General features: G+C 35.3%; 2 protein-coding genes across 3 annotated transcripts; one reads left to right on the top strand and one right to left on the bottom strand.

The window, feature by feature from the left end:
* LOC18611524 (tRNA (cytosine(34)-C(5))-methyltransferase) lies at window positions 517–6993 on the bottom strand. Of its 2 annotated transcripts, none has more exons than XM_007047815.2 (15): window positions 6696–6993; window positions 6499–6587; window positions 6327–6393; window positions 6114–6229; window positions 5434–5500; window positions 5280–5328; window positions 5037–5122; window positions 4561–4826; window positions 4414–4469; window positions 4254–4339; window positions 3277–3369; window positions 2514–2826; window positions 1704–2308; window positions 1174–1408; window positions 517–1095 (listed from the first exon to the last, which is right to left on the bottom strand). In XM_007047815.2, exons 1-15 carry the CDS (start codon window positions 6867–6869, stop codon window positions 851–853), a joined length of 2547 nt encoding a protein of 848 aa, XP_007047877.2. In that variant the 5' UTR covers window positions 6870–6993; the 3' UTR covers window positions 517–850. The 2 variants fall into 2 exon arrangements, with proteins under 2 accessions (XP_007047877.2, XP_007047878.2); XM_007047816.2 differs by having other exon boundaries at window positions 1704–2296.
* Window positions 11671–14040, top strand: LOC18611523 (peroxidase 17). The gene is made up of 3 exons (XM_007047814.2): window positions 11671–12110; window positions 12210–12401; window positions 13062–14040. The coding sequence occupies exons 1-3, from the start codon at window positions 11913–11915 to the stop codon at window positions 13641–13643; spliced, it is 972 nt and encodes a 323-aa protein (XP_007047876.2). The 5' UTR covers window positions 11671–11912; the 3' UTR covers window positions 13644–14040.

The raw sequence follows: 14355 nt of genomic DNA, 5'->3' as shown, positions 1-14355 counted from the left end.
TCTAAATAGCATTCTGGTCATTATTTAGTTTCCATTTTACAGTTTTAAGATGGCTGCCAAAGTGGTTGACAAGCTGCATTCCGGTATGGCAAGTGATTTAGCATATTATTGCATCCCGACTCTCCTTTTGTTTTGTACAATCCTTGAATGAATAATTGCAGCGCCTTGTATTTGTGTGGATAATTGAAAGCTCATGCCTACTGAAGTGCCAGAGCCAGAAGCCAGGTTGGTGATTCCTGAGCAAAGCGTCCAACCTAACCTACCTAATAATACATGGGAGCATATGGTACTTGTATGAAGAGAGGAGTTGGTAACTCAAATCTCTAGTGCTTGATGCTTGCATGAAAAGGATGCTCACTAACACATCATCCCTCCTCTTCCAAATTTTTTTTTTTTTAACTTTTATTTGTTCATATAACAATAACAGTATGATTCCTCTTTCCTGATCAGCGAGGTTAAATCAACATAGTATAGTTGAAGACAGACAGAACCAAGAATTTAACTACAATGCTCTGATGCCCTACCAAAAATTGCATTTGCCTATTACATCAATGCAGATTGACAACGTTCGCAAAATGAACGAGTTATTGTTAAAACTGTGATAATCCACTATACCCATGGTGACAATAATTAGACCCTCAAATTGCTCGAGAATACATATAGGATCACTAAACACTCAAAACTCTGTTGTGTTCAACCTATCAGTCAGCACTTTTAAGGCTTTTAAAGTGCTTAAGAGTACAAATAGGATCTCTAAAATACTCAAAAATTTCTAGTGTTTCATCTATCAGTCGGCACTTCAATTTCAGTGTCCTTTTCAGTCCCATCCATATCCTGTATTTTCTCTGCCTCAACATTGTGTTCCTCCATTGAGGTTTATGTTTTCACCACTCATGTCCTGCTTTTCATCTGGCTCGCCACTGATTTCTTGTGCCAAAGTTCCCTTTTCAGTCTCCATGCGTGCTGAAAGCCTTTCTAGCAGTTCCTGGCAGTCAATTGCTGTAACCATCACACTCACACTTGCCCTACCCTTCCAGCAGCCAATGGCTATTGTTGATGTGTCCAGTTGAACACAATCTGACGAGGTTTTGCCACCTGCCAAAAAAGATTAGTAAAGGAATCGTGTACAGCAATCACTCTTACAGGCCCAGCAGATCAAATGAAGTTACTCACCTTCTCTCAAAACAATCACACAGCAGCCTAACATCAGGTTTGCTGCCTTCTGACCAAACTCAGCATCAACAAAGTCTGCAAATTTGATTGTTTTATATTGCAAAAGATGCTTGAAATCTGCTGGGGAAGCATATAGGATTTGTTTGGTAATGTATGGGAAAATCACCGGCAACCCTTCTGATGATATCCGGAATGCACATGGTGCAGAGGTACCTTCTTTAGATGATTGACGCTCCTATTTTTCAAACAAAATCAAATAAAATAAGAAAAGAAATCCTATGCGATTCAAAAGCAAAGCAAGCTATATAATTTCTGATGAAGATATATTTTTGACAAGTGTGGCAAAATAAAGTTAATAATTTAGCTTATCCAAGAAAAGGTTAATAATTTGACCTTTTCTTACTCTTATATTCAATCTGGAACAAGACATAAATTGGTAATAGACCTAAGAGATGGAAAATAATAATACCATGTTTCTAGATGTAAAAATCACATGACAGGATTTGATTAAAGAATATAAATATACTCACAAATATCTTCAGGCCAACAGAAGTTATCTTCAGTTGCTGTCCCACTCGAAAATTCAGTTCCAAAACATCCTTAACTGACTTTGAAACATAATAAATTCTCTTCACGTGGTTAGTTTCGCTGTTTCTACAAACAAGGTGGCCACTAAACGGGAAGGATTCATCAATACCATAAAATGTCTTAATGCTGTTTATTATAGCTTCATCTTTGAAGAAAAGAACAGGATCAACTCCTCTCCACTTGCCCTGAATCTGCAACTTTCTCTTCTCTCCAGCTTTTGCAGAATCAATTTTCTTATCAGCAGGTGCTTGAGCTGCCACAGAATTGGTCTCCAGAGCAACTCCATCTGGCCCATCACCAACCAAATTGGTCTCTAAAGCCACTTCTGAGATCTTTTCATCAGCCTCTGAAGCCACTTCTGAAATCTTTCCATCTGCCTCTGAAGCTACTTCCTCGACCTTTTCATCTGTCCCATCTGCAGAACTACTTTCTAATCCATTTATTTCTTCAGTAACTTGATCTGACCATTTTTCATGCAGTTCATCATTTTTAGTTGACAAATTCTGTTGTGCACTAACAGACTTGTCCAGAATTGCTGCAGCAAGTACTAGGGAAAACCATTGTAAATGCCCGATTAAGTAAGAAAAAGGAGAAAGAGTGGAGGAAGAGAATCAAAATCAAATGGAAGCAGCAAATAGCATATCTGAATCAAAGTACAGATGAAGCATCTTAGAAACTGCTTATAAAGAAGTATACGCAACACACTGAAAACCACCCGTAGATATAAAAAGAAGGGGATGATTTTGAATTACCTGCCAAAGGAGATACTTTGTGGAGAACAGCAATGAAAAAGGCTCCTGTGTTCTGATCATGAGGCACTATTCTCATGCAGCGTTCTAGTGGGAGATCAGAAACTTCTTCCTCCAAATTATCCGAAGAAGAAACAGGATCGTCAGGCTGGGCTACATCTTCAGAATTTCCATTCTCAACATTCTCACTCTTCTGGCTATTGTCAGTTGGATCCATATAATTTCTGCCAGAAGGGAACATGCTGGGAACAATCCCATTTCTGCGGAACTTGCGAACATCCTGATATGATGCTAACCAGACTCCCTTATCACGTACCTAATGCACATGGTAAAAATTTGACATCACATGAAAAGAAGAAAAATGAAATGCTGAAAGTTGAGGTTTTTTATACAATAGTATATCATTGTTATTAATTGGTAGTTACTTTATATTGGTTTTATGTGGGTCTGGAGATCTATTTTTCACGTCTACACAAGGTCGGGAGCACATATCAAACATAAATACCCAGCACATGTATCAAATGAAACCGTTACCGACTATTGCCATTGATAACTTAAGGAATACATATGACACATTTGTTCAGACATGAGGCACCATATATTAAACTTGATTGCATCCTTAGATACAAGGTGAAATGCATGCATATGCACACGGCAAAACACAGAAAATGATGCAAAATCAGAATTTCCACTTGTACGACTATGACATTCCAATTTTTCAGTAGAATGGAATACCCAAAAACGGATTTGCTGAAAGGTAACTAACCTTCCACTTTCTTAGACCTGGGCGTCGAATTAATTGAGGCAGCTGATTTGAGACATCAACCAGTTCAACAGACCCTCCACATCTCCGTAAAATCTGAATCAAATAGGAAAGGGGGGTCAAAAGGGAAAAAAAAAAGAATATGTTCAAACAGGAATGCAAAATCCAGCCAAATTAAAGGATGAGGAAGAATAAGATGAAGAAACTAAAGAAGAAAATCTCATATATATTGATAGCAAAAATTGGCTGCAAACTGTAGGAGTAACTATTCAGACCAGGGTTGCAGTAAAAACTTCAGAACAAAGAAACTGAAAACATACAATTAAAATTTAATATTATCTACTAAAATACTTTAATTTAAATATATAAAACATAAAAATACATGTTCAGAATAGAACATCTCATCAGATGCCAGAACTGAACACCTAATTCAAACACTAGGGCACTAACTAGTTCCATGTTAATCTTTTATTATCACTGGCATGACTTTATCAATATAACTTCTCACCAAAGATTCATCTTGGAGGGATGAGTTATAATTATTATCTACTTTCATCACCTTTCAAATTTATATCCGACAACTAGAAGTTGCATTTTTTCATCTTTCTTAAAATTTATCTGGTTCTGACATGGTCGATTATCTTCATAACATTAGGATCCTTCTTGGGCCTTCAACTTTCATTTTAATGCAGCTCCAGCACATTATATTTTATTAGGTGTTATTCTTTTCCTAAGAGGAGATGATATTCTAAATCTCTGATGCAACTAACATCAGTATGCACTACATTATTAACAAAGAAAATAAAGCAGCAAATGTACCATGTTGAACAAAAAAGGCCGACTAAAGTTCTAAAGGATATAAATGGGCCATAATGAGCTAAGATTACCAAAACTAAATTTAAAAAGAAAAAAACACTTTATAGGAGATATTTTAGTTATTTTAAATTTAGTACTTTTTACTTTCACGTAGTATACATTACCTCAGCAACCACAGCTTCATTTTCAACTGGATTCATTGAGCAGGTTGAGTAAACCATTCTTCCACCAACTTTTAGCAGAGATAGACCTGCCACAATGCAACAATTTAGAGACTGCAACATCCACTCAATTAAATATCCGAGGTCTCCAACAAATTGATACCTCGCATGGCAATGTGAATTTGTAGGCAATGAAGTCCATTGCCCATTCCTCCGTTCCTGTATAAATACACACAAATATAATCTAATGAAATGTGACATTAACAATTTAAGAAAATGTGAAAGGAGGAAAGGGAAGAGCAACACAAACCATTTACGCCAGATATCAGGAGCCTTGCGAAGAGTGCCATCCCCACTGCAGGGAACATCACATAATACACGGTCAAAGAGAAGTTGATTAATGCTCGGCTCCAACTTATTCGTTGTTTCTGAACCATTTGAGATATTTTTGTGGGAACGGCAGCCAGGGAAGTGTTGACCTTCATGATTTGTGACTATCAGGTTAGCGGTGCACATTCTTTTTGTTTGGTGGATGAGAAGGTTACATCTTTGTACATCAAGATCATTTGCTAGAACCTAACCAAGAAAAAGACAATGAAGAATTAATTCTGCATACAGAATAAAGGGTAAAAGTTGTTATCAAAGCAGGCCAAAACGCTACCCAAGAAAATTAACAAGTATATTAAAATCTACCAATTCATGATCATTGTAAAGTGAAGATAAACAAGACCAAGTAAAACCTAAAGTTAACAGAGGAGACAAAGAGATAAATAAAAGCAAACAAACCATGCCATCAGGTAGAGATCCTTCTTTGGCTGAGTGGTGTATAATCTCAAGCAACTGAAAAGTTTTCGAACCAGGTGCTGCACACACTGCATAAGGGAGTAGCAGGTATAGTAACTCTATTTCCAATATTGATCAGATATAGCTTCTTGGTTAAAATTAAAGGTGCAGAAAGAATGGCTGTGATCTTTAGAAAGAAGAAAAAGAACAATATAAAGCTATCTGAATGCATCATAAGGTGCTTACTATCAAGCACAAAATGATCTGGATGTACATCAAGGAAGAGAGGAGGCACCTGCACCACAAACAATTGGAGAATATTGTTTAAAAACAAAACCTATTGAAACTTCCCAAAAAAATAACAGCAAATTATAAGAATTAGTAATTCAAGTCCACCTACCATGCTGACAGCCTCTTGTCTGCTGATGTTTCCAATTTCAGTTTCAAGTTTCAAAAACTCATGAAACCTGAAAGTTATTTAACCAAATCATGAATCGACCAATGACTATATGATAATAAATGAAACATCACTTGAGTATGGAAACATTTGAAAGAATACTGGACGGGTTGCTCAGGATGCAGACATACTTAGTAGCCAACAAGGCATCAACTTGAGATAACAACCACTTAGAAATCACATCATAGATATTACAAGTAAAAAGTAGGAATGTTGAAATGATGAAAATATTCATTTCAGACATCCTTGTTTCTTTTCTTTTCAAGTTAAGATCATAATGAGCAGTTGCCCCAACAGTAGATCTGCCCCTAAGCATGTAGCCACAAAATATAAGAATGTATTCATCTACAGAATATAAATAGATACAAACAGAAGGACATAAGCATTTTGTCTTTATAACATTTGCAGCACTTAACTAACCAGAGTTGGTAATTTGTACAGTCAATATATAGACCTATGTATTAATCAGGATTCTATGACAGCTGAACCCATTGTACAAATTTATACACCATAAAATTCAAGATCAACAAATACCAATACCCCAACCGTTACTAAGGCATTATGTGAACACCTTGTTATTTACATGAGATAGCTGATGCATGATTATGTATAATATGACTTACCTCTCAAGAGTTTGGTTTTTCCTTATCTGCATGCGTGAAAAATTCGATTGCCACCCAAGATTATCAGGGTACCAAGGCAACGGTTTGATAGGCTCCAAATCACTCCCTTCATTAGCCTGTAAAAAAAGAATTATCAACAGCCAAAAGACAGTTACTTAATAACACCATAAAGATTAAGATATCCTAAACACAAAGTAAACCTATGCCACTTACTTCAGCTTGAAGAGATTTCATAAAGTCATTCTCTAATAGTGAACGAATATCGTCACAAAATTGGCTACTGCAGAAAAAATAAGGAAGATATTATTAAGCAAACAAATGGTTTTTTACATTCAAAACTCAAAACCAAATCTTCATAAAGTAAAAAAGAAAATGAAAAACCAACGTGGAATTAATTCTGAAAGCAGCAGGCAATGGTTTTCTAAGCATGTCCATGAAAGCATCCCATTCTTCAGGAGAAACAAGCCCTTGTTCCTGCCGAACAAAAAACAGCACAAAAGCAATGAAAAAAAAATTACATTAAAACATTTCCATTTTCAAACATGTAGATGAAATAAAAGCTTATAAAAAGATAAATTTTACTTTGTAATATTCATCAAAGGAAGGGTTTTGGGTGGCAAAAGGCTGCCAAGCTGTATTATTTGAGTTGGGGTTATTGGGGTCAGATGAAGAATCAGTTTTCGGTCGTTTCCAAACATTTTCTCTGCTTTCTTTGAAATGTTTTCTTTGAGTACGAGACCCTCTTCGACCTCCCATTGTTTCTGCTTCTTCTTTTGGATGGTGTCCGCCGCCGAGGTCTTAAGAGGGGAGCAGAGAGTGGGATTTTTTATTTTTATGTGCGTTTTCTTTCTTCCTTTACTCCGTTGTTTCGTCAGAAAACCTCGGCTTTCAACATAGACTTTGTACAACGTAGCCCATTTGGTCTTGTCTAGACTGAAATGAAATCCAGGCAACTCGGGGCCTGGGGGGGTTAATTAACAGGCTGCCTGTGCAGGTCGCATAGGAATAATGGCTAAGGCCCATGAATTAAAAGTTGGGTTGAGTTGAATATATATCGGCCTGCTGAAAATTGGAGTTTGGACTACACGCTCTTCAGGCCTTGAACTCCGACACCATCCTAACATCTCCATTGCTGCTTGCGCAAGCCTGCACTTTTCTTATATTTTTCATCCGCTCTGTTACTGCAACTGCAAATCTCATGTCCCATGGTGAATCTGTTACTGAACATTATTTAAACAACCAAATGACTCCAAGACCCAATAGTTTTTTACACCAATAGTTCAATACATATAATTAAAACATATCCCATATCGTGCAAATGTGTAAAGCAGATTGTCAGTTCTTACTCTGCCAGCCTTAAATCCTTCAGGAATTCCATATTAAAAAAAAAAATTTATCTCCAAATGGAAAAAGATAGTCGGATTTTCTAGCACTGGCATTGTTTCAACCAAACAGTGTCAAATCATGGAAGCCTCAGAAAAAAACACTCCCACTAGCCGACCTCCTTTTAAAGATTCTTTCAACTCTCGAGAAAGTTGATCATGTTCTTATCCTTTGAAATTATCTTACACCCATAAAGTGATGGCACAATTGGTTTAATGAAAGCTTCGCATCTGTGCAAAAACAATTTTTATATCAACACAAATCAATATTGGGTAGTTAGCATGCTTAGCCCACAGTCAATTTGTCTGTACTTTGCTTTAAAATATATTCTAAAAACTTATATTTACATTTGGCTCAAATTAGTCTTTCTAAACCTTGGGAAGGGAAGGCTTCAAATCATAATTATTTTTATCTTTCACTACTTGCCTTCCTTTATGGTAAATGAAATCTCATGTGAATTGAGGTTATGACTTTAGATATTATCTATTATTAAATGATTTTAGATTGGAATTTAATTATTAAAATTTAACATGATATAAAAACAAGCATCTTTCTGATGTTATCTCCTTCCTGATAAGATTATTATTTTTACATGCAAAATTCATGTCACATGATATGTTTATTATATTTACATGTAAAATTAATGTCACGTGATAGTAAATTTTAATATTAAATTAAATATTTGTCTTTACGCTCTTTTTCTTACTGATATATTCCTCTTGTTAAAAAGAAGAAAAAATAAAAAGATTGCCACTTCTCTTTTGCGGGGATAACGTTCTAATATAGCTAAAGGCGACACAATTGATCAGCAGGCATCCAAATTTGATCCCACTAGTGATTTTGATGGTGTAAAAAGTTTGGTGTCCTATTTACACTGTTTAGGATTTGGTCACTGCCACTAGAGTAGATATTCCAAATGAGAGCCATTAGTGATTGAAACGTGTGTTCCATTTTTGTCCAAAGATAATATCATCGTTTCACCCTGCCATTTCACTGGCCTTTTCCCTCTCCTTGAATTCAACTCGTAAGTGAAGGGGATTTTGAGTCAACAACAGATTGTGTGACTAAAAGCACAGACAGCCGTATCCTCCATGCAATCAGGGACTCGTTTGATTTCTGTTCGATAATCTCTGCTACCCATCGTTCTTATGAGTTATTATAACGCAAATGAAGCTAGTTATATTCAAACTATCACATGTCACACTTGTTTGATATAAACTTGACAATTTGTGCTAACGTGTCACATATGATTAAACACGAAATACATTAAGGTTAAATACAAACACGACACGTTTAATATTCATATTTTAAATTTAAAACACGTACACGTATACGTTTAATACACGTATAACACGACACGACACGATTAATAACACGTTCAACACGTTTAACATGATTAAATAAAAATATTTACAATTAAATATAATTTTATTATTTAAATTTAGAATCTATTATTATAAAAATAATTATAACCAAACAAAAATAATAATAATATCAAATAATCACTAGAAGTTAAAAAATAAGGTTAAGCATGTATAATTATATTATACCCTTTATAAAATTAAAAAAATATTAAAATAATTATTTAAAATTATTTATATAAGGTTAAAATAGTTTTTAACTATTAATTTTTAATAAGTTAATAAATGTGTCACATATACATGTTTAAACACGATTAAATACGATAATACGATTAAATAAATGTGTTTAAACGTATTTTAAACATGTTTGTCGTGTCTGACATATTAAGATATGCAAATTTTCGTATTTTAATGTGTCAGACACGAAACACGTTAAGACTAAATTTAAAACTTATTTACTTCGTATCTTTTCGTGTCGTATTTAAAATTATCAAATCTAATTTGATAATAAAGTACCGTATAAGATAATAATAATAATAATAATAATATGATAATTAATTTTCATCCCACTGCTGGGTTTTTTTCAAAAAAAGAAATCCGGAAAAGCAAGGAGAAGAAAGATCACTTAAGCCTAGCCCACTCTGCTACCAATCATTCTTATGAGTTATAATCAGGCAAATGAAACAAGTTATTTCAAACCATCACATGTCCAACTAGTTTCACAATGGAGTATCGTGAAAGAAAAGGAATCTGAGAAAGCAAGGAGAAGAAAGTTCACATCATCCACGTGTACACTCGTGTGAAGGAGGAAAATCTGAATTTTTTAAAAATTTAATCTGATTTTGTGTGTACATGAATTCACTCTTTTTTTATTCTTTACAATAAATTTATAATGAGTTCACTTATTTAAAACATTCACTTATTTTTATATCTTAACAACGTGAGATATTGAAATCTTATAAAATATATTTTTTTTTTCAACATAGCAAGGAATTTTCAACTTGTCTCTCGAAACTTGACAGTACACACTTTGGGGGCAGGCATACGTACCATACAAATTGCACAATGGACCACTAATTTCACTCATTTTTACCCTTTTTTTACAAGAAAATTACTCACATCTTGAGTAATATAATTAATAAAATTATATAATATTACAATACAATCACGTTGCAGTCAATAGAAATAATCACATTATAACTAAAAATCAATGTAATCTTACTTTTACCACTTACTTAACAAAGTAAAAAAAAAATTGATTTACAATTATTGTCCCGTTGTCTTCTTCTTTTTTGACCCAAAGAGATTCACTGTAGTACTTTATTAATAGAATCCTCTAAAGTAAGTAGTAAATCATATGGTATTATTGCATTGTATTAATTTAATGGTGGATATATATGTATAGTTGTTTTTGTTTTGGTTAGTATAAGTTAGAAAAAGGGTCAAATGGACTTATTAGAGTTTAAGATTTCATGATGAATTGCAAAACCCTAGGCTAAAATTATGCTTAAACCCTTTTATGTTGCCAGAATTGAAGCCCTTTGTCTAGTGGTGGGCCTAGATCCTTACAACATACATTTATCTCAAAATGGGGTATTCTTTTTCCATAGGATAGATACAAGCACAAATCCTTGATCAGTGTTTCATTAACTTTTCAAGCCTCTCCCATGTGGCCCATGAGTGTAAGAGAATTGGAAATATCATTACAGTAGCAATACCTTGTGCATTTAAATTTCCTGCAATTAATTGCGGAGCAAATCATAGGGGGGAAACTGACAAATCAAGACCTAATAAAAAGCATAAAATATTAAATTAGAAGATGACAGACTTACGTCTTGCCAATAATAATACAAATAAATGAAAGTACCAAGATAGCCTAACCTTGAAATAATCCACTCTCCCTTGAAACAGAAACACGTGAAATAATATATATAGTCTATGAAAGTCTAATCCACGTAATGTATCATTTCCAAGCTTTCTCCTTCAATTATGGCCAAAAACTTTAGATGATGCACCTACCACTTTATCATCAACAATTGCTGCCAAAATCACCTCATGCCTAGTTTTGTATCGTGATTAAAAGAGAATTTACCGTTGGCAAAAAAAGTAATTTGTGATTAAATTCGTCTTCAATTCAACAATTGCAATCAAATACAACTCCAATCACAAATATATGCCTCATCAACTTTATAACCATTTGATATCAAATTGGCATGCAATACGCACATTATCTTTAGATTTTATTAAAATGGAAAGTAGCAATGTTGACAGAAGATGCCATTGGTAAATATGTTCAAGAATGTGCATTGAAGAATTTTCCTTCTTTTTCTTTTTTTGTTTTTTAATTTTTGGGAAAGGGATAAAGGATATCTGTTGATGGCATAGTGGACGTCGCAATTGCTGACCTACTCACTGGGGGAACATCCCCACCCCCCACAACCACAACAAGCTATGGACTATTTTTCAGTTAACTCTCCCTCTCACACTCTTAGCCAATTGGCTTGCCTTGCCTCCTTTTGTCATAGCAAAGCCCTCTTACCTGTTGACACCCATGCAATTAAAGAATCTCACCTTCTTCTGTAACTTCCCACCCCCTCCACAAAAATAATCAACAAAGAATAAAAGGAAAACAAAATGGCATATGTGATTAGCTAGGTTCTCTCTTTTGGCTAAGTGAGATATAAGAAGTTTTTACCATAAATAGTTTGTTTAATTTTTTTTTTTTTTTACAGAAATAAATAGTTCATGTTAGTTCCATAAACCTCATTTCGTTTACATGAATTGTACTTTTTATAAATTATACATAAGTATGATTCAGATATGGGGTCTGATAAGACACAAATGAATAACTTTAAAGGATTCTTTGGTTATTTATTATTGTCTTTTATTTGATGGTGGTTCGAACTGAAATTTTTAAGGTTAGTGTTAAAAACCAACCAACGACACCATCATAGCTCACCCATAGGCTCTAAGAATACTTCCAACAAGTTTAAAAACCCCATTCAAAAGCCTAAATTGGTCTACTTCACACACCCCATCCGCCACTGTCCCCAAAATGATGTCTCTCCTTCCTTCACTCTTTCTCCTACTAGTGACCATGGCCGCTGCAATCCCTCTCCGGCCTGGTTTCTACTCTGAAACATGTCCACCAGCGGAAGTCATAGTCAGAGATGTGATGAGGAAAGCCATGATTAGGGAGCCAAGAAGCGTTGCCTCGGTCATGCGCTTTCAATTCCATGATTGCTTTGTTGATGTAAACTTTTTACAAAGCTAAAGACCTCATATATGTTCCTGTGTCTGCCTTTTTTTCTTGTTACTTTGTATATGATTTGTTATTTTACCTCATTTACAGGGCTGTGATGCTTCTTTGCTGCTAGATGATACACCAAACATGACAGGGGAAAAGCTAGCTCTTTCCAATATAAATTCGCTAAGATCCTTCGAAGTAATCGATGAGGTCAAGGAAGCCTTGGAGAAGGCCTGTCCAGGAACAGTTTCTTGTGCAGATATCGTAATCATGGCCGCCAGGGATGCTGTTGCTCTGGTAACTAGTGTTAACTTTCCCCTGTTAGCTTTTTTTTATGCTTCAAAAACAAGCTGTATTCACATTTGCCATAAGGTAGCATGATTGAGATATTCACTTCGCTGCTGAGTTGCTTTTGCCAGAAATTCAGCAGAATGGGCGGTTTCTGTCCAAACTTTGTCAACTAGGGCAGTTTATAACCTTATAATATTTGCCTAAATTATTTTATACTTTATCCCATCCAAGCTTTTAAAAAGAACAGTTCTTTTCATAACGTACACAAAACGCATAGATTAATTATGTTATACAATGAAAATGATACTACAGATTCCTTAAGTACTGTCACCTGATCTCATCATACTCGACCCTAATGAGGCCTGTTAATAAGTTAGTCCCCCCCCTCCCCCTAGTTTGAATATGACATAAAGGCTGATTAATATTGCAGCTTTTAGTCCATGTTTTGTTTGCCATTGGGTCTCTCTTTTTAATCCTTATATTTTTGTTATTAATGAATTCTTGTTCTAGGTAGAGCAAAACTCTTTTAAGGTTTATGCAGAGAATGTACAGTACTTGACAGCAGCCAATATTGTTTTGTTTAAGCTAACTTTGTTGAAAAGTTTTAAAGCAAGCTCTGCTTCACAATAAAGAGAGTTGCCTTATTCTTATTGTGTTTTAATCCAGACTGGAGGACCTGATTGGATAGTGAGGCTGGGAAGAAAAGATAGCTTAACAGCAAGTCAAGAAGACTCAGACAACATAATGCCAAGCCCAAGAGCAAATGCAAGTTTTCTCATTGATCTCTTCAGCCAATTCAACCTATCTGTCAAGGATCTTGTAGCCCTTTCTGGATCACACTCAATCGGCGAAGGAAGGTGCTTCTCAATAATGTTCAGGCTCTACAACCAATCTGGCTCAGGCAAGCCCGACCCTGCCATTGAACCAAGGTTTAGAGAAAAGCTAGACAAGCTTTGTCCGCTTGGTGGAGATGAAAATGTAACAGGTGATCTTGATGCAACACCAAGATTGTTTGATAACCAATACTTCAAGGACTTGGTTGCAGGGAGAGGATTTCTGAATTCGGATCAAACGCTTTTCACATTTCCTCAGACTAGAAAATATGTCAAGCTTTTTAGCGAAGACCAGAATGCGTTTTTTAATGCCTTTGTTGAGGGAATGTTGAAAATGGGTGACTTGCAGTCCGGGCGGCCTGGTGAGGTTAGAACCAATTGTAGGGTGGCCAATAGCCGGCCAGTGGATGTATGACTGGAATCTTGAAGGAAGAAATTTTATTGTACTTAAAGCCATTAAGAGTAGAAAAGTTTGAGAATTGAGAGATTGGCAGAGAATAAGGCTAGCGAATTCATATACTCAAAGCTTATCACAACTAAGATGCTTCTGGTTGGAATCTTTGACAGAATTTATGAGAGCGATTTAGTGAATTATGCAAATATCAAAGACGTTTTCCTTTCAGTTTTTTTTTTTTTTTGTTCTCTTTCGGAAAGAGGGGGGTGTAGGGGCAAATCTTTCTGCCTTGACTGCCAGAACTGCAGTCAAGAAGAATTGCCATTTTGCGAATAGCCATATAGAGTAATGGGAACAAAACTTTAATTGTACTTCAGCAATTATGCACAAGATGCCAATCCAGTTCCCCTTTTTGTAATTATCCCTTTGTGATCTATTCAAAAAGATAGTTCCATCCGTCAAACTGTGAGAAGCAGAGATGAAAAGGTTAATAGAAAGGGGACCATAGGAACTTGGAAGCACTATCAAAGTTTAATAACATCCTGTTGCTTGTACATCAGGACGGTTTAGGGTGGTCCATAGTCCTCACTGTCAACTTAGAGAGAAGCTTTATATGGGATTGTATTGATTTGCCGTGGTCAGTTCCCTGACAAAATTAAGGTTCTAGGAAAAGGCACACTTAGGATCCAACCTGTGATTAAGCCAACATTAAATTAACTCCACTTTCGGGTGA

Source organism: Theobroma cacao, chromosome 1, assembly GCF_000208745.1.
Source record: "Theobroma cacao cultivar B97-61/B2 chromosome 1, Criollo_cocoa_genome_V2, whole genome shotgun sequence".
Lineage (NCBI taxonomy): Eukaryota > Viridiplantae > Streptophyta > Magnoliopsida > Malvales > Malvaceae > Theobroma > Theobroma cacao.
The sequence above is the reverse complement of the archived record's forward strand: the minus strand, read 5'-3'. Positions and strand labels throughout refer to the sequence as shown.